This window comes from Echeneis naucrates, chromosome 23 (genome assembly GCF_900963305.1).
Source record: "Echeneis naucrates chromosome 23, fEcheNa1.1, whole genome shotgun sequence".
Taxonomy (NCBI): Eukaryota; Metazoa; Chordata; class Actinopteri; order Carangiformes; family Echeneidae; genus Echeneis; species Echeneis naucrates.
This window is the reverse complement of record NC_042533.1, coordinates 15,980,304-16,000,804: the sequence shown is the minus strand read 5'-3', so window position 1 is coordinate 16,000,804 and position 20,501 is coordinate 15,980,304. Positions and strand designations below refer to the sequence as shown.

The following is a 20,501-nucleotide window of genomic DNA, read 5'->3' as shown; positions in this document are numbered from 1 at the left end:
GAGGTTTCAAACTCTTGATCCATGACACATTTGGGGTAATGTGTTCAGAGTCGAACTCATGAGTCCTGTGTCACTCACTTCCAGTTCAGCAGCAGCGCATTCACACACTCGGCGCTGGGAGAGCTCCAGTTGAAAGAAATTATTCACTATATCAATCAATCAATCAATAAGATATTATTTATATGCCGCTTTACACAAAAAAAAAAAACAAGGAAATATCCCCCACCCAGGGCACATTACCATCCAAGCACACATGTATGTACAGGGATATGAGGCTCTTCCCTGACAGGGTATAGATAGACCATACCCAACTCTCTATACAGAGAGGACACAATGCTCTACTTTGTTGTGGACTTGAAGTGAAGAGAACAGAGAGCAGACAGGAAGATAGGTAGAAGTAACTCGGTACTTTAACTTAAGCAAAAAAAGGTGTTTGAAACAAGTATAATCATTTGATTAGGTTCTAGTTTTTTCAACAAAGTTTGCTTTTCATTTTACAGAAGTCTTCTGGTTTTGTAGCACTGATGAAGACTTTAGAAGCAGACAAGCAGCCAAACTAGTTACAGAAAAGATGACAGACAGACAGAAACACAAGCCTATGTTTTTATGTATGAAAAAAACACTATCACACTGGTCTTAATCATATGATTTGTGTGACTGGGCACTGCTCAGGCTGATCCAGGAACAGAGTCTGAAACATGTGGTTGTAGAAGGATGGGTGGTACAGGCAGGCCCGGGCACAGTCTGGGCTGAAATTTACCTCCAGGATCTGAGGCTGCATAGCACGTTTACCTGAGCCAGAGTTCACAAAAACATTAGACACAAATATGACATTTGACATTAGACACAAATATGTATATATGTATATATGCTCATCGGGGGATCTGTTGGGTCTCTTTAAATAAATTTATAAAGAGTTTGGTCTAGACCTGCTCTATATGTAAAGTGCCTTGATGTAACTTTGTTATGATTTGGCGCTATAAAAATAAAATCTGAAATAATGGTAGAATACAAATTGGCATGTCATGTGTTACTCCTCTCGTCCTCTTGCAAGAGGATGTTTGGTCACACTCCAATACTAATTAAATATGACCATTCAGTTAAATTATACTATCATAACTAGATCAAATCCTACATTAGACCATAAATTAACAATAAACAATGTGTACATTGATTAGCCCTAACACCACTGACAGATGAAGTGGATAACATTGACTATCCGGTTACCATGGCACCTGTCAGTAGGTGGGACATAGCAGGCAGCAGGTGAACTTTTAGTCCTAAAGTTGTTGTCTTGGAGCAGGGAACATGGTAAACATAAGGATGTGAATTAATTTGACAAAAACCAAATTGTGATTGTTACACAACTGGGTCAGAGCATCTCTGAGCAGTACCTCTCAAAAGTGGTCTGAGGAAAAACAGATGAACTTTTCAAGGTGGCCAAAGTTCCTTGATAACCAAGGGCAGTAAAGGTGGGCATGTTGTCTGATTCGACATAGGAGCTGCTGTACCTCAGAGTTATGTAAAGGATAATGCTGTTTTGATAACACAGTTTGTTTTCTATGGGGGTGTGTGGCAGGATACAGGTCAGGATGCTGATGTTGATGCATGTCCTTTTGTTTGGACAAGCGCTCCGACAATGGACATGCTAAGGACAAGTTAAGATCAGAACCCTGATACTACATATCTTCGGGCAGGTAATAGACCAATGGAAATATAACTCTAATGGTCAGGTTGGTATAAAGAGAAATACATTCAAATGCTTGGAGGTCTCTCTTTCCACTATCGACTGGCTAATGGTGCCCTGGTACTTGTAATAAGAGAGCAAAAAGACATCAAGAGCTTTCAACCTGATGCCTAATTTTAAATAACATCTAAACGTAATAAGGAAAAATCAATTAGCTTTAAATTTGCACTTTTGAAACTATAAGACTGATTTAAAGGCATGTAAAAGCCAAACCAGACCAGAATCCTCCCTCCCCCACTAAAATATTTCATCTTGATTATTAATCATTAACCCTGTAATCAGATGAAGAAAGGGAAAATGAAGAACTGTTAACCCTTGTGTGATGTTTTTCCAGATATAAGATGGTACTCAAAACAATAGTGAAAGGACTTTTTTCTTCCAGACCAGTGCGCCCACACTACAACAGCATGACTGAGAGTAGCCTGAGGCACATTTATATATATATATATATACACACACACACACACACCAGGGTTATCTACTTGGAAACTGGATTCAGAGGATTATACACTTATACATATATATATATATATATATGTATATATATATATTTGCCCCACTATTTGCCAAGGGAATTCACACAACCTATTATCATAGCTGTGTATATACTTCCCTCTGCTTATGTGGCCTGCAATGTCCTTCACTCTGTTACAAGCAGGGCGCAGACACAGCACCCTCAGGCCTTGCTCATTATCTTTGACCAACTGTCACCCACACTGTAAAGAAGTGGTCCAACGAAGCTGATGATGCTCAGAAGGACTTCTTCGACACAACAGTTTGAGAGGAACTCTATGATCGTAATCGGTGCTGGATCCTGGACTACCGCCCACAGTATGTGAGGTCTGGGCATACAGTTGTCTGCAGTACGGGGCCCGCGCAGGGAATAGTCCTGGCTCCGTTCCTTTTCATCCTAGACACTGCAGACTTCACACACAACGCAGTCACCTGCAGAAGTAGTAACCTGGAAGCTTATTGTCAATTGTGTCATGGTCTGGGCTTTTGTGTTTGTATTTTGTTTTTTCCTGTACTCTGTTCTCCCCCTCCCTTTGTTAGTTTGTTAGTTGCAGGGTGTGTGGCAGGAGCCAGGGCTGGCCAAATTCCACCTTCCTGGGCTTTCACAAGGCACACCTGTTCCCCATCTCACCTTCATCAAGCTCTCCATAAAAGACTGGTTCAAATCCCACTACGTTGCCAGATAGTTCCACCTTGTCCTGTGGTGTGACTCGTGCCTGAGCTTTTTCATTCATCATCATTCATTTGGCCAGTCTGCCTTCTGCCGCTGCCCTCGGGATTTTGTTTTTCTTTTTCTCGAGGGGCTGGTGTTTTTATGTTTTCTGTTATTGAGAACCGATTGACTATTATATACCGGAAGACTGTTCCTGTTTCCATTCTCGCCTCTTGCTACTCTGGTCCATATCAAATCTTATTCCAACATCCCCACTTATTAAAACAAATGTCAAGAGCAGCCAGAATTGAGACCACATGGTTTCGGATCAAGTGCTAACCATTTTCCACTGTGCTCCACTTCAGCATGACATCTACAGCATATATTGCCCGGGACGATGGATAGGAACAGATACCATATGGAGCAGGTCGAGACGAGGCAACCTGGAACAGCTCCCCAAACGCTTTAAAGAACTTTGCCTAAAGGAAAAAAGGAAAAGGAAATAGGAGATGATAAATGATAAGAGGAAAAAAGAGACATATAGAAGACTTGAAATTACACCTGGTACATAGTCTGGAGACATTTATTTACCTCCACCTCCTTCCATGGATGCTGTGGATACTGCTCCTCAAAGATGGGGATGAACTCATCATAGTGAAGCTATAGACAGGAAGCAGACATAACTGTCAATGGTGTCTGTATTTACATAGAACTTTTACTAACTTTATCTGTTAGATAACTGTTGATGAACAGGGACAGGTTGAGGAGGATGATAACACACAACACAGACACCAGACACCTTGTCACTGCTCAGGACATATATAAAGTTACACTCGGTATGTTGAGGCACAGACAGCTTACCTGTTTCAGCTCTACATCCTCTGCGTAGTTCATGACAGTGAAGTGCTTTTGGTAATCATCGAAATGGTTCAGGGAAAATGGCCTGGACAGAAGCACGGTTAATGTCCTGGCATTAAACTGACCATATTAATCAATATATTTACTCATTTAGATTCTTGAGCTGTTATCCACACCCACTACAATGATGAGGCTATGCTGATCCAAAAAATGCTCTTGTCAACATTTTTGTGCTGTACCTGTTAGCAAAACGCAGCCAAAAGACATTGTAGGCATAGAGATGCAGAGGCTGCACAGAGCGTAGCATCAGCATGTAGCGAATGTCAAACTTAACCATCCCCACGTCCTCCCTGCAGAACAGCACAGGATCCTCCAGGTACTTACACACAACCTGGAAACAAAAACACAAAGCTGTAACAACAAACCTGCTACACTACTGCAGCAGGTTTGTTGAATCATGTCCACTTACAAAATACATGAAAAGAATTTCTGCACAGCCCTCTTTGATATGTGAGCGAATATAGTGTTTAGGCCACTTCTGGTAAGGGCGGAAAGTACTACTTCCAGAAGAAAAAATGCAGCATTCTGACAGCTGAAGAAATTATGGAATTAGTAACTATTAGTAATATAATAATAATAAGTAGCAGTAGTACCAGTGACAGTATCAGTAGTAGTAGTAGTAGAAACAGTAATAGTAATAGTTGAAGGTTTTGCAAAACAAAACAGGAACAGTGGTAGTAACTGCAGTAGTAGAATAGAAATAGCAATATTAGTACACTGTGTGCACAATTATTAGGCCAGTGAGTATTATGATCACATCATAATTTTTCTGGATATTTTCAACTCCAAGGTGTATAAACTTGAGTGCTTATTGGATTTGATCATATCAGGTGTGTTTGTGTAATCAGGGAGGGTAGGGCCTAAGGAGATCAACACCCCATTTCAAGGTGTGCATAATTATTAGGCAGATTCCACAGGCGAAATGGGCCTAAAAGGGATTTGACTGACTCTGAAAAGTCAAAACTTGTAAAAAACCTTCAGAGGGATGCAGCACTCTTGAAATTGTAAAGATATTCAGTCGTGATTACAGAACTATCAAATGTTTCATTGCCAAAAGTCAACAGGGTCGAAAGAAACGTTTTGAGGACAAAAGACACAAATTAACTGCAAAAGAGTTACGAAAAATCAAGTGTGAAGCTACTAGGAACCCATTGTCCTCTAGTGCTGGCATATTCCAGAACTGCAACCTACCTGGAATACCCAGAAGTGCAAGTTGCTCAGAGACATACCCAGGGTAATTGTAGCAGTAGAAAAAAATAGGAGAAGTGGTATTAGTAGCAGGGATAACAGTAGTAGGAATAGTAGTAGTTATAGAAGTAGTATTCATAGGAACAGTAACAATAGTTGTACACCATAGTTTTCTCTGGACCCAGGCCCAATGTGACCGGTGACGAGATATCAGAATCAGAAAACTTTATTTATCCTTAAAAAGATAATTTAGTTTCACATTAAACACAAGCCTACATCCACCATCAGTTACAATGACATCAGCAACTCAGGAGCAGACAGGCAGTATATGAACAAGGGAGGCCCATAGGAAAAAATGCAAGGTTTGCAAAATAAATATAATAAAATAGATAAATGTATAAAAATAAAGATAGAGAATAAAGAAATAGATAAAGATGAATATATCAATATAAGATACTGATAATCATCTAAAATACAAAAGTAGAAATAACATCCTTCACAAGAACCATCAACATACAGTTGCAAAGAGTTGGCATTTAGCAGCCTAATGGCAGAGGGCGTGAAGGACATGGAACAGCAGCTTGTTTTTGTTAGGGTGGCTTTAAAGTGGCGGCTTGAAGACAATACAGTGAATTCACAGGACAGGACATGGTTGGGTGTGCAAATTATGCCTTTTGCGTTCTGGGCCACATATTATTCCCAGCTTCCCAGCAAGTGTCTCTGCTAGACTTCAATAAATCTGGAACAGACTTTAACATATTATCTAAGCTGTTATTGTCCTTCAATGTCACCTTATTGTACCAGCATATAAAAGAAAAGTTTAAAAGATAATATATATAGCTGCATGTCCTCATTCCATTGCTGGTTGTCGAGGTGGTGGCCAGAAAACAATGTGGACTACATAAATAACTGAAAGACTACCTGGAGCCGTATTTATAAAACTGTGCATAGGATCGTTCATAAGAGTTTACACCCAAAAGCCATGGTTCAGAGTTTGCTTAGGGCTACATCAAATCTGTTTTTTTTAATATATCACAAACTTTGCGTGGAAAGTGAAGTACAAAAGTTTCAGGCCCCATGTTGTGCGTATGCCACTTTTATAAACGAGGCACCTGGTCTGATTAGGAGAGATGGCATCCATCCAACTTTGCAGAGTGCCACTCTCATATCTAGGAATCTGACAACATTTACCGGAAAGTTAAAACCAAGACATTCTCAAGTCCACACCAGAGGGCAGAGCTGCAATTTAAAACTCTTCTCTGCACCTCAGTCAGAGTATTTGCCTGCTCAGAATAGAATAGAAACTGTGTTTGTCCCCCAACCCCCTTAATTTAGTAAATCCATGAAACCAAGAGTAAACAATCTAACTGACAAAAATCTGGTTATAGATGAAAGCCTTATTCTCAGCCTCTCCACTTCAAACTAGAAAATTGAAAAACCATTTATGCTTACAACATATTGTCAACTTAGTCCTTACTCTCTTCAGTTTTTAATCAGAGCTAGTACTTAATACAGATAAAATCATTATAATGGGTTCTTTCAATATTCATGCATAAGTTGTAAGTGACAGCCTTAGTTCTGCATTTAAGTCATTACTGGACTCAATTGGCTTTTCCCAGCATATGAATAAACCCACACACTGTTTCAGTCAGATCCTTAATGTTTTAACATACAGCATTCAATTCATATTTCCCCACAAACCTCTTCTTTCTGACCATTACCTAATAACATTTGAGTTTACAATAAATTGCTGCACAGCACAGCAGTAATTCAGTAATAGCATATGTCAATCTGAAAGTGCTGTGGCCAAATTTAAGAAGAAATTCTTAAAGAAGTAATTGTTTAGTTTTAGTTTAGTTTAGTTTAGTTTTAGTGAATTGCCATGTCTTCATGTAATAGAGGACCCCCCTACACAGATTGATGACCTTTTTAATAGCATTATAGCCTTACTGTGTTCAGAGCTTGATTCTGTGTGAAAACGAAAGTAATGAAATAGAGGAGGCTCTATTCATGCCATAAAGCGGACATTGAGGATATTGGAAAGGTAGTGGTGGTTCAGTAATGTAGATGAATTCTACTTAGTCTGAAAAGAAAACTTAAAAACATATAAAGAAGCTCCGACAATTCAGAACTAATTGAAAAACCAACAACAATCCCAGGTTTGTCATCAGTACTGCAGACAAGCTGTCAGAGTCATAGTTGAGTTGAACCTCTAGCTCTAGCAATGATTTTATGGGCTTTTAATAAAATGGGAACAATAAGAAGCAAAACTCACCAGCTCTTACATACAATTGTAATCCACTATCAAATGCAGAAGTTCTGAATCAACTCTAACGCCTGTTTTGTATTTGGAATCTTTTTCAGCTTTACATCTCTTTGAGATAGCTTTTTATAGTCTCATCATCTACACCATCAACTTGTCTTTAGACCATCCTGCAAGGCTATTTAAAATGTTTTCCTACTTATTAACATGTACATTCTGGATCTGATCAGTGAATGTATCCTTAGGTTATGTACCACAGCCTTTCAAGACTGCTGTTATTAAAACTTTCCTAAAAAAAACCTAATCTTGATCCAGATGTTTTGGCTAATTATAAACCCACATCTAACCTTCCTCTCATTTCTAAAATTTGCAAGCCAATTATGTGCACATCTTGTGAAAGATATTCTACTCTTCAAATGTAATAATTGTTATCTACCCAAACAAGCATGGGGAATTATTGTGTTAGTCTGACCAAAACTGGACTTTTAAAGTACATATAAACATGTTAGCTTGACTGAAGTTGAATTGATAATTGTCAGACTAACACACCCAGATAACGCGATTGAAAGTCGATCTACTGCTGTATGTATACGGAGAGTCGGACTGGAGCTGGTGGAGGTGATCTGCACATGTGCTTAAGTTTTGCACCAAGCTATGACCCGGAAGTCGAACAACATTTAAAACGTAAACATAAATGTAGGTCAGACAAAAGAGTCTAACTTGCTAGCTCACCAGTCTTTCCCCACCTTTCCCACCTCTGTTGTGGTCTGTGACGTTGTAGGTCAATCAGTATCCATTTTCTCTGTCACTGATCTACCATATTTCTATCCACAAGTGCACCTACAGCTCAAATTGTACTATGCCACAGCTGCATGTCACCTAACTGAAGCCAAAAGACCTGAATTTCACTTTGTTTTGACAGGAAAATTAAGAGCTCAAACTATTGTAAATGAGTTGTCTGTAGGTGTCTTTTAACAGTGTCCAAAACATGTTTTTTTTAGGTTGATTGTCCCACCCACAGCAGCATATCACTTAGCCTCTGCTGCTTCTCTAAAGTCTGAGCTTATCTAAATCTGCGGCAGGTAAAACGCTGACTAGGATGGCCTCACATTAAACAACCACAGCTGTCATTTTAAATACACAATATGGAGGGACATCATAACTTTGAATCAAACACTAGAGTCACATATAGGAATTATCAGGCTGATGAGTGACGTTTTGATTTCATGAACTGAAGGCTTCAAAAGAGAAGGTGCTTCTTTAGAGTTAGCTAGCTTTGCAGTGAATGTTATGCATGTTGGTAGAATCGCATCTGCAAATCACATCACCCCTTTTCTCCAGATGCTCCACAGTCCCCTGATCAGCTTCCATTTTCATTCATTTAGTTTTGTCTTAGTTTATCCATCTGTTTTCAACCCTTTTCTGTAACGTGTCCTTGAGTGCTTTGAAAGGCAATGATAAATAAAATGTATCATTAATATTAATTTTACCTTTGGTGTACTCTCTCTCTGCCTGATTATGTATTCAAGGTTGTTAGTGATGTGTGTGTCCAGTCCACGGGCCAAGTTCCAGGGTTTACAGATCCAGTGGTTGTCCTTCCCACTGCAATGTACACATCTGTTATGTGACCAGTCCACATCTCATATTATAACACTGTAACCCATTCACATTCAGGTATTCGGAAAAGAAACAAAAAGAGAAATTCCAACCATTGTTGCCTCAGCTGATAGTGTTTGATGAACTGGGGCAGCTCTGTCTGGAGGTTAAAGGTGTCAGGTAGCCAATCAGGTGTGGTGCCACTCTTTAATCTGCGGGCTACACCAGCCAGGCAGTCCTTCACTGTGACAATGCTCTCACAGGGAAACTGGTTCAACATCACGTGAGGTCGCTCCTCACTCAGTTTCCTGTCAGAGAGATGGTCTTTTCATCAATGTTGCAGACAACAACTCATGACAAAAAAAAGTAATTTCCTACATTATGTACACTGTATCAGTTTTTACATGAACTGGCTGATTTAAATAACCAAAAATGTGTCAATTTAAATGGTACATTTAAATGTAATTGAAAATTTTTACTTTAAAACTGTAGTGTTCACTGCCTTTGCAACCGGGAATGACATTTTTGCCATATTACACCAACTCTGCAAAGCAATAAATTTGAACAGCAGAGGCCTGGACTTCATGGCATGGAGTCTGAAATTTGCTCAAACAGCTCACACACTGTATTTAACAGTCATCACTGTGGGTCTGCACTCACTGTGTGTAATGGTGTTCTTCAATGCACAAAGAGCTTGTCAGTGTACTGCTCACAGATAAACTCCCCAAGCCCACTCTTAAGCTATGGTTGGTTTGGTTTCACATTACGAATACAATCATTATTTACACAACTTTGAAAACAGTCTTGTCCATGTATATCATGGACAAGACTGTTAGACCACACATAGACTTTATGGTTGTACTTTTTAGATCTGATTAAATAATGACACATCTGGATTTAAATTTTTTTTTTATTTTTGTCTATTTTGTCCTGTAATTAGTGTACATTCTGAAAAGTCAAGCGATCATAATCTGCAGGAATCTCAGTATTGTGGGGTCAGTTTGACACAGTGAGCATATAAAACATGAATATAAAGATGCAGATCTCATTCACACAGATAATGTACCTGACTTTGCTGTTGCTGTCTCTAAATACTGAATTAAGCTTGGAGAGTTGACCTTGCATAAATGAGTACACCCCTTTTGAAAAGTTACATTTTAAACAATATCTCAATGAACAAAAAAACTATTTCCAAAATATTGACAAGAATAAGTTCAATATAACATATGTTTAACTATGAAAGTATGGTTAATAGTATCACCTATTTCAACGGAGCAACTCCAAGAATCCATCAAACATATGACAAACAGGAAAGCCCCAGGACCAGATGGTTTCCCTACAGAATTCTGGTTTCCCTAAAGAGTTCTGGCCAGAGCTTGCACTAATATTTTACAGAATGCTCAGCGAAATGCAGGAAACCTCGACCCTTCCACCCAACATGAACTGTGCAAATATTAGCCTCCTCCTTAAACTGGACAAAGACCCTACACTCCCATCAAGCTATCGTCCAATATCACTTATAAATGTAGATATTAAAATTATTTGCAAGGCGCTAGCTAGGAGAAGCTTAAAGACTTTACAAACGAGTAAAGACCATGGTGGTTTGGAATTACCAAACTTTTACAATTACTACTTGGCTAATAGATTACAACATATACTAAAATGGATTAAGCCAAACTCATTAGACCAAGCGTGGCTCAATATTGAACTAAAATTTTGGAAAGAAATCCAAATCTCTGATTAGTCCTACTATCAAGCAACACAGCTGCTTCAAGTGTATTAGCATTAGCAACACCCTCACAGATTGGTGGGAATTAGGTTCTCGAATACCCCTTGCAGGCTCACGCCTATCTGGAATAATCCTGATATCCTGCAAAGTAAATCTATAAATGTTTCAACATGAGTTGATGAAGGGATAAAACATTTAAAAGCATAACCTACAAGACAACAAATTAATACAATTTAATGAAATCACAGCAAAATATGGTATTAAAACCAAAATTCAGAAATATTTTCAGCTCCAATCTATAATTCAGGCACGGTTTGACCTTAGCCAATCAGATTTAGAGCTTCCACTCAGAGTAACAGATTTGCTACAGCTTGCACCGCCTTAAGTACTGTCTAAAATTAACTTGATACTGTCTCCAATAGATCTAGCAATCTCCATTCCTACCTTCAAATGGGAGGTCTGTCGATCAACCCAGACCCTAATTTATGTTCCTGCCTACACCCCCCCCTCCAATGCCTGCCTGCCTGTCTCTCTCTCTCTCTCTCTCTCTCTCAACCCAACCGGTTGAGGCAGATGGCCGCCCCCCCTGAGCCTGGTTCTGCTCGAGGTTTCTGCCTCTTAAAGGAAGTTTTTCCTTGCCACTGTTGCCAAGTGCTTGCTCATCGGGGGATCTGTTGGGTCTCTTTAAATAAATTTATAAAGAGTTTGGTCTAGACCTGCTCTATATGTAAAGTGCCTTGATGTAACTTTGTTATGATTTGGCGCTATACAAATAAATCTGATTTGATTTGATTTGATTTGATGCATAAAAATCTGTTCCAACACGTTCAAAATGACTCAAAATAGCAAACCAAAATTAATAAATGATAAGGTTCTACACAGAGCACACTTTACACAACAAAGGATGTTCAAGATGGGCCTCACACAAAAGAATGTTTGTCCAAACTGCATGACTGGCTCACCAGATTGCTATCTGCAGGCTCTTTGGCTTTGTACACCTGTCACGAACTTCTGGAAGAGGGTTACCGAAGATTTATCACAGTGGCTAGGGTACCCCATCCCTACCTCCCCCTCACTTTATCTGCTTGGCTCCCTGTGTTCTAGGGGTTGCTGGGGGCCATGGTGGCTTGATCCTGACCTGCCTGCTATCCTGGGCTGGGGGCATGTTGTACCAGCCTCCCACATCAGATACAGCTACACACAACATCCAATGACAAACCGCAGCGTGCGCGTGCGCACACACACACACACACACCTCAGATTGCATGGAAAATCTTGCAACCAATGCTCTGTTGACATAATTGTTGTCATTTCTGTACGCCCCCCGTCTCCCCCATGTTGATTGATTGTTGCTGCTGTTGCTGTAGCCCCCTCCTGTCTTCCCTATCCTGGTTCTGTTCTCTCTTTCTATCCACTCCTGAGCCTCAGCCCGGTAGCTTTACCATCAAACCAGTACCATTGCTAATAAAGTTAAATGCAGAAGGCGATAGCAAGGCACCAGGAACATTCATACTGCGTGCCCCAGCTGATGAATAGAACAGGTTAAAAAAATTAAAATAAATAAAAAATGAAAAAATAAATAAATAAATAAAATAACATTTTGCTTTGCTACAGAGACTTTCATTGGGGTGTACTTATTTTTGCATCACCCTAATTTGAGTAAAATTTTAAATTTGGTTCTCCAAGTTATATCATTTAAAGTGAGAACTGTGTGTGCTGGTTAGTCTCTGACCTGTAGTCTTTGATGTGGTCATAGGCCCAGATTATGTCAGCTTCCTCCTCTACCTCAGTAAGTTGGAACTGAGGGTGAGTAAGGTTGTTTGTTACTTGTGACATTTGAGAGTAAACCCTGGAAACAAGGCACAGAAATAAACAAGACATTAAGACATTAATGTGGGTTATTCTTTTTCACAATAAATTTTGAATATCTCAGTAGATAAATGCAAAAATGCAGCTGTGGTCACTCCCTCTGGAGGGATTACAATGCCTGCTGCATTTTCTAAAAGAGAACCAAGGATTCAAAATTAAGCTTCAGTTTTGGAATTAGCTATTGAACAAGATTTTTCTCTCCCTGCTGTAGTGTTAGAATTGAAGCAACTCCCTGCCCTCTCAGGCTTGGACCCCTGATAAGAACAGACAAAATACCAATGTAGCTCTCCCCATAAGATCTCTATAGCGAGAAGTAATGAATATGTTTGTACAAGAAACAGAATGAGATGGATGTGGAAGAACAGCCCCAGGTGAGCTGATTAGCTCAGCTGGGATAAGATGACTAATGAACTCTCTCTCTTTCTGCCTGCAGTTGTCGCTGGACTGGAGAGCATATGGACAGAGTGGTGGAAGAAGTTTTCTTGCCAGTATTTTGTGTTTAATAAAAGGTCCTGTTGAGCTCTGTCTTTCTGTGGTCTTTGCTGGAGAGTAAAACAGTGACAACAACCTGCTACAATGGAATGTCCTCAGAAGGGGGAGACGTATCCTCAGACTACATAAAGTGATGAACTCTATCTTATTGGGAGAGAGTGAGTGAGTGAGTGAGTGTGTGTGTGTGTGTGTGTGTGTGTGTGAGAGACAGAAGAGGAAAAGAGCGTGTTCCTTCCTCAGTGTTTTCACAGGGACTTTTTCTCAAGCTGCTGAAGAGTCGAATCTTACTTGAAGATTTTGTCCTGAGGCACAGCAAAGGTTTGGATCGCCACAGGTAGCTGTTCCTTGTTCTCCTGTGCAATAGCCTGCAGCACCACAAAGATGTTTCATTCACTGGGTCACTTTATTAAAAAAAAGTTGTGCTCTGATCCATATACCATTTTGATGTTACTTGTACATACAAAATTGCAAAATGCAAAATTAAGTCAAATGCTAACTTTGCTAACATCAAAGTTTACATCATATTCAGAAAAGTTTTGAAAATGTTAAATAACTGCAACGATATATACGATACATCTGTGTTTTCCCTTATATCTCAATGACCATGTATATCTTTGCATTAATTGCAGCCAGAAAATGTGATCGTCCAGGACCTTGGGGGTGCTTTGGGGGTTGTCAGGGAATTTTCCCAAGAGAGGAGTGTGTTGGGAAAGTTAATGTAATTTTGCCATATTGGCTGCACAATGAGTTGTGTCCCATAAAAAGTTGAGACACAGAGAAGCAAATTATCATTATCATGAGTATAGGCACTCCTGTTTCCTCCCACCGTCCAAAGCCACGCATGTATAGGTTAACTGGACACTCTAAATTGACCGTAGGTGTGAATGCGAGCGTAAGTGATTGTCTCTGTCCTTGTGTGTTGGCCCTGCGATGGACTGGTGACCATGTGAGCTGGGATTGGCTCCAGCAGCCCCGCGATACGGATGAGTGAGGAGTGTGGGTGAGTTTCTTTTTGTATTAGTAGTTGCATGTTTTAGTTTTTAAAATAACACTTGTATCATTAGTTGACATTTGTTCTTCTAGTTTGGTAGCGTACTGAATATTCCTAAATGTTAATGTCTTTGAGCTGATCCTTCACACAGGTGAGGTGCTATGTTTGTCCTCACCTCATAGTATGAGTCTGGAGGTTCAGGTGTGGCACTGCTGACCCCTTCTAGATCAGCAGGGATCCATGGTAATAGGCGGCACTTCCTCACCAAAGGGTTTGTTTCTCCATATGTATAATCACGGGTTGCTTCATCTGTGGAGATAATGATTTGACATGAAGCAGTCTCCACATTTACTGACTCATCTTCCTTAGTGTGTCAATGGTGGTGAATCTGTATTTTCCCCAGAGCCCAGCGTTTTTTTGTGTTGCTGTCCCGTTACCTCCTTTTTGCAGGTCCTGCAAAGGCCAAATTACAGTGTAGGCCAGCTGGCCAGATAGGTAGAAAAAGGGAGCCATGCTACATGTGGGCTGGTCAGAGTGCTGCACCTGGGAGCCAAACTCATCCATGATGTACCACACGGGGACCTTCTCCTCTGCTGACTGAAACATACACAACATACAAGACAAAAGTCTTATTTTTAGACTTCATAGACTTCATCACTCTCCTCAAACTGTTTGACTTTTCCATTCCCAAATGAGATCCGCTGGAAGATTTCCTCTGCAACCAACTATGCCTCAGTGTATGCAGCTGGATCTGCCGGAGATGGTCATTGATCCTCCAATTCCACTGTGTTCAAGCTGAGAGTCTCAAGACCGGCAAAAGTAGGAAAAGTCTTTCCTTGCTTATTACTGGGTCAATGATGAAATAAATCTTTAGCCATATTTACCCGAAACATTACCAATCATAACATTTGGAATTCACATCACCTGTTGAATTATATTGTTGATCAGTCATAGTCACAGTGTCATGTATTCTTTATTCGATACCTTGCGAGTTATCAATAAACTGTCACATATATTGTGCTGTCCCCTCGTTATACGTGCAGAATATAACTCGGCAGAAAGATAAACACCTTCCATTTGTTAAAACTCTGAAGACAGAAAGTCATACTTAGAAAATATATTTCTTATTCAGTACATATATGTAAATACTTTGAAATACACTGTAAACATACTCTTATCACAAATCAAACTACTCCTGTTTCAACTACTCATACTACTCACTCATTCTTACATATGAATTAATTATCTATCTTATATCTAATTATTGTTTGAATGAATCAATAAAGTAACCCGTTGTTAATGTGTTGTGTTGTGTTGTCAAGATTGGGTATAAATCAGGCATTCCCGAAAGGCTCAGTTGCTCACAAGCAAGAATGGGGCGACTGTGATGTAACTGCGACAGGTCAAATAAAATTATGAATGGTTTTGAGCATAAAATATCCCTTTATGCCGATGACATGCTTTTATATCTTTCCAACCCATCGATCAGTTTACCAAAAGCACTCGGGAAAATATCAGGATATAACGTCAACTTACAAAATAGTGAGATCATGCCGGTGAATGTTGCAACCAAACTGATCTCACTTGACTCATTTCCCCTTAAAATAAGTACATATAAATTCTTACATTTAGAACACTGGAACCTACTACCTTTCTCGCTGGGAGGAAGAATCAGCACAATAAAAATTAATGTGCTGCCCAAATATTTGTACTTCTTTCAATGCATCCCTGTATTTTTTGTGAAATTGTTCTTTCTATCCACAGACAAATTGATATCTGGATTTATCTGGAATAAGAAAAACCCTTGAACACTTTAGTTACAATGGCACCATCAACATGGTGGGCTCTCTCTTCCTAATCTTCAACTGTATTATTGGGCTGCTAACATAAGCATTCTGTTATATTGGAAGGAGCTTTCACCCCATGGCACCAGTCCAAAATGGCTACAACTCGAAAACATATCCTGTGGCCTCACTTCTTTACATGGCCTTCTCTGTTCAAAAGTCCCCCTTTCTGAACCTATATCTAAGTATACTTCAAATGCAATTGTGAAGCATTCCTTGAAGACCTAAAGCTTAACCCATGCTCGAAAGGGGATATTGGGAAAGTCTATTCTTTGTTTAACTTGCATAATTTGGAACCTTTAACTTTGATAAGGAATCGGTGGGAGGAAGATTTGGGGATCCAGTTTTCTGATGAAATCTGGTTGAAAGCTCTAGACAGAATTCATTCCTCTTCAATTTGCCTTTGACATACAGTCATCCAGTTTTATATCATCTCCACTGGTCTAAAGCAAAATTTGCTAGGTTTGCGCCCAACATCAATCATATGTGTGATTGCTGTGAACGAATACCAGCCACCCTTGCACATATCTTTGGTTTCTGGCAATTAATATGTAAAACTCTATCTGATATTTTATAAGTACCCATAGAACCCTCTGCTACCATTGCAGTATTTGGAGTAACGCCACAAAATATTTATCCATTAAATATTTAACCATCAGGCAAAAAATATTATTGTTTTTAGCCAAACAACGTGTTCTGCTGAAGTGGAAGGACAAACTTCCACAAATCTTTAAGCCATTGGTTTTCAAACTTTTTTTGCCCTAGGCACACTAAAGGCCAAGCCAAAATCTCAAGGCACACCTGTAACAGCTGTGATAACACATTATCACTGTCACCACTACATAAATGTTTACATATCTTAATTTACGAAAACTAAATAAAACTTGATGCACAACTATGATGATCATTCATCATTTATTATCATTTCATTCATGAAATCAAAAATGAGGTTATTAGAAAAAGTAGACTTATAAAAATAAAAAAGAGTAAATACTGTGCTCTGTCACTTGCATTGAGTTGAGAAAAAAGCATTTGTAAAATAAAAAACATTTGTAGTGTATAATTTTAACAAAAGGAATGCACTGAGAACAAAACAATATTATGCAATGTCTTGCAACTATATTTAACATTTTTTAACATTTAAAATTTTAACTGAACAAAAAACATAGGCTACTTAATATTTTAATCTGCACTTTAACATTTTTACTTTTTTTCAATAGCTTGTGCCCACTTCCAAACTAGTGAGACACATGTGCCTGCCGTTGCGCACAGATTTTTTTTTAATCCTCAGTGGTATTGAGGAGAGGGCCACTCGCAGGTCCTGTTCAACAAAGAGATGTGATCTCCTGTTGCTCTTCATGGTAACCAGAGTGGAGAATGCCAGCTCACACAGATAAGTGGTGGGGAAAAGAAGAAGTTTGTCAGTGACGTGTAGGGAGATGTTAGGACAGTCTGACGCAGAGGCTAACCAAAACTGATCCAGAGCTCACTGAATTTGAGCTTCAAACTGCGGTCCATCCGCAGCACTGCGCATTCATCCCTCTCTTTCAGAGGCAGTTTTGCTGTGGAGGATTCCTGGCTGAATGGGTCTCGAATCCAGTCATAGTCATCTATGTCTGCTACAATGGAAAAATAGTGGTTAAATCACTCCTTCAATGTCTGAAGGTGCACAGCAAATAAACTGCGCCTCCTGTCTGTGTGTGGCACGGCTGCAGTTTTGTTTATTGCATTTACATCTGTAATTACAGCCTAAAAATCCACATAATGTATTGCTAGAGGCCCTATTTCATTTAACATTCATTCATTCATAAATGTGTGCATAGTTAAGCAGTAATAATATACAGCTGTCACAAAATCCTGCGGCACACCATTTGGGAACCACTGCTGTAAACTATGGATTAAAGATCTTGAATGTCATTTGACATTGGATAAAATTCACTAGTCTACAAGAGGGTGTGCTCAGAAATTTCATGATATCTGGGAACCATTCTTAGCTTATTTAGAACAAATGGACACCACTGAGGCTGCAGCCTTGTAACACCGACCCTTATATTGTATAGTTTACCTACTTGTTATTTGCAATGTTTATTTTAATTTATTATTTTTGCATGTTGCATTTTGTCCTATTTTTTACCTTGTTGTCTTTCTTTTTACTTTACCTGTATGGATAGTTCATCTAAGATTCTTGTCACATTGAATTAATACAGTAAATGTTTCTGGAATTGACTATGTTACACTTCTGAGTGGTACAATACTTCTGTTGTAGGAATGGGGCTCTGTTGGAGCAAGGCATGTGGGGGTTATATTTTATATTTACTGTTAAATAAGACTTTCTGGAAAGTAATGTACTCTGTAAAATTTTAAAAACAATTAAAAGACCTTGAACAAAAAATAAGATTATTCTTTTATTTAGAAAGTGGGTGTCTTATTTTTTAATGGGTATTTCCTGCTAAGTGGCAGTTGTAGCCATTTTGAAAGTTTGAGAGCATATGTTGGCAGTTGTCATTGAAGATAGAGGCAGGCAAATGTAGGACCAAGATCAAGAGAGTGGCAATTCAGTTTATTCAAGAAGGAGGGAAAGTTAATGAGATAACAAGGAGGCAAGGCAGCTTAGAGGATGCTAGTGACTGGGAGATGCAGGTGGATTTAGGCGGAAAGCTTGTTGTTCCCCAGGAAATAGCCTATACAAAGCTAAGGCGCGATATAATTTTGTGGTCTAGAAGTAGAATGAGAGTATATTTCAGTGGATTCAGTGGTAGAAGCATATGAAAGGAAAAAGCTCAAATATGCAGATCGAGGTAAGGATGCTGAGCAGAGAGGATGGAAGGTTAGGATTTACCCAGTGGAAGTAGGATGTAGAGGGTTTGTAGTAAGATCTGTGGTTGCTTTGTTGAGGAAGTTAGGAGGAGGGGAGTGTGAGGAAAATAGTGAAGGATATGTCGGATGAAGCGGAAAGATCCAGTCAGTGGATTTGGATTAGAAGAAGTAATAGTAGCTGGGGGCCCAGCAGGTAGATCTCTTAAGATAGACAGAGTCTTGGCAAAGGAAGAAATCCAGGAAGAGGAAGTGTATTTAAGTGGAGGGTGTGGCATGTTTGAGCCTCTTTGAGACTATGCAGTTAGTCCAGGTGGGTTGGCCTGTTTTGATCTGACTTGACTTCTGTGCCCTCTCTCTGATTATAGGACTGTCCAGATGAGTTTGTTTGCTGAATCTGCTAGTGTAGCTTGTCCTCAACCTCCTGCACCCTCAATACTTTCATGCCCCCTACCCGAACCAGGGTCTGTATCTCTACCCCGCTTTTACTGGTGCAGTTGGTGAGAGGTCAGAGTAGTTGATGGTAGTCCTGTTTGAGATGGTTGTCTTGAGCACATGTTTTGATTTATCCCTTATTAATTAATAAAAACCCAAAGAAAATTTAAGCCATTATTACATTTCATCCTTCAGTAATTTTTTTTAAGTCTATCCACAGTAAAGAACATCCCTTACAGACTGAGCCTTGATAATAGGCAATAATATACACAATCCTAGGCACAAGTGATAATACAGTAATTTTCGTGCTATTCATTTCATGCTTATACAACGTTGTAGTGTATTTCGGGTCTGGCAGATTTGCAACATTTAAAGCAAATCTCGTTCTCCTTCAGGAATGCTTTACATTCCTCTAAAGGTTTCTCACAGAAAGCCCGGCACTTCCAGAGTACATGGGGCTTTTTATGGATTGGGCACTGGCTCTCAGAATCATCAGGTCTATCATGTCTGTCTGAGGCAAGAGGAGCTGGAGGAAGTACATCTGTCTTGTGAACTGAGCTTTCCTTTTGTCTACTTAGTTTCCATGTAGTCTTGTCTGCTTTTAGCAGGCATTCCGCTTGGCCAGAGAACTTGAAGCTTGGATTGTTTCTTGTTACAGAACCCACAAAGAAGTCAAGAGTTCCCCAGAAAAAGTCTGCTTGTATTATTACAGCTGAAGATGAAACCACAGATAAAGAAGAAGACCTGGTAGCAGGTAACGCACTCTACCTAGAGCCTGCTGACGACATTGCTCATTAGCTGCCTTGGTTTCCAGCCTAAATAATTTGCAGAGGCTTCTTTTGTTGATTTTAGTTCTACTTTCATCACTATGCAACATCAAATTTAAATTGAACTGTCTCATTCACTGGATTCTCCAACTGACCCTAATTTGAATCAGCAGCTTCAGTTTTAAATAATACTCTAAAGGTTCAACAAATTGGTAAGTCACAACTCATACATATACCTAACAGGATGAAACACACCCACTTGTCTGGCCATTGATTTAAGGCCGAGAGAGATCCAGATAATATACAAGAAAACATTTATTGACGACCATTGGCCATTTCACACATTATGCACCAGAGAACACTTGTTACTTGAACAAAGCTCGGGGAGGACAGCCATCTGCCTCGACTAGTTGGGTTGAGAGAGAAACACAGTGAGAGCGAGCGTGAAGGAGAAAAAGGAGGGGACATGTAAGGTTGTAATTTACATGCATGGAGTGGAGAGAGGCCTAGTCCCCAAGCAATCTAAGCCTGTAGCTCAGCCTCAGTTTGTAGAGAGTTCCACTCCTGTGGAAGACATTCTGTGTGGTCCCAGTTCCAAAGATCATGCATCCCAGGGAGCCAAAACACCTAATGCCAGTAGTCCTAACCTCTCACCTGATGGAAGACCATGAAGATGATCGTCC

General features: G+C 39.6%; 1 protein-coding gene across 1 annotated transcript in view; it reads right to left on the bottom strand.

Moving 5' to 3' along the window:
- Positions 1-277: 277 nt before the first annotated feature.
- Positions 278-20,501, bottom strand: part of ttll12 (tubulin tyrosine ligase-like family, member 12) — a 31,411-nt gene continuing 11,187 nt past the window's right edge. Inside the window, exons 6-16 of the mRNA XM_029495727.1 lie at positions 14,396-14,555; positions 14,134-14,267; positions 13,256-13,332; positions 12,339-12,455; positions 8,991-9,185; positions 8,772-8,883; positions 4,010-4,161; positions 3,774-3,855; positions 3,504-3,572; positions 3,253-3,391; positions 278-792 (exon numbers count right to left, since the gene is read on the bottom strand). Of these exons, the coding sequence (XP_029351587.1) occupies positions 641-792; positions 3,253-3,391; positions 3,504-3,572; positions 3,774-3,855; positions 4,010-4,161; positions 8,772-8,883; positions 8,991-9,185; positions 12,339-12,455; positions 13,256-13,332; positions 14,134-14,267; positions 14,396-14,555 (1,389 nt within the window). The 3' untranslated portion in view covers positions 278-640. The remainder of the gene's footprint in view (positions 793-3,252; positions 3,392-3,503; positions 3,573-3,773; positions 3,856-4,009; positions 4,162-8,771; positions 8,884-8,990; positions 9,186-12,338; positions 12,456-13,255; positions 13,333-14,133; positions 14,268-14,395; positions 14,556-20,501) is intronic.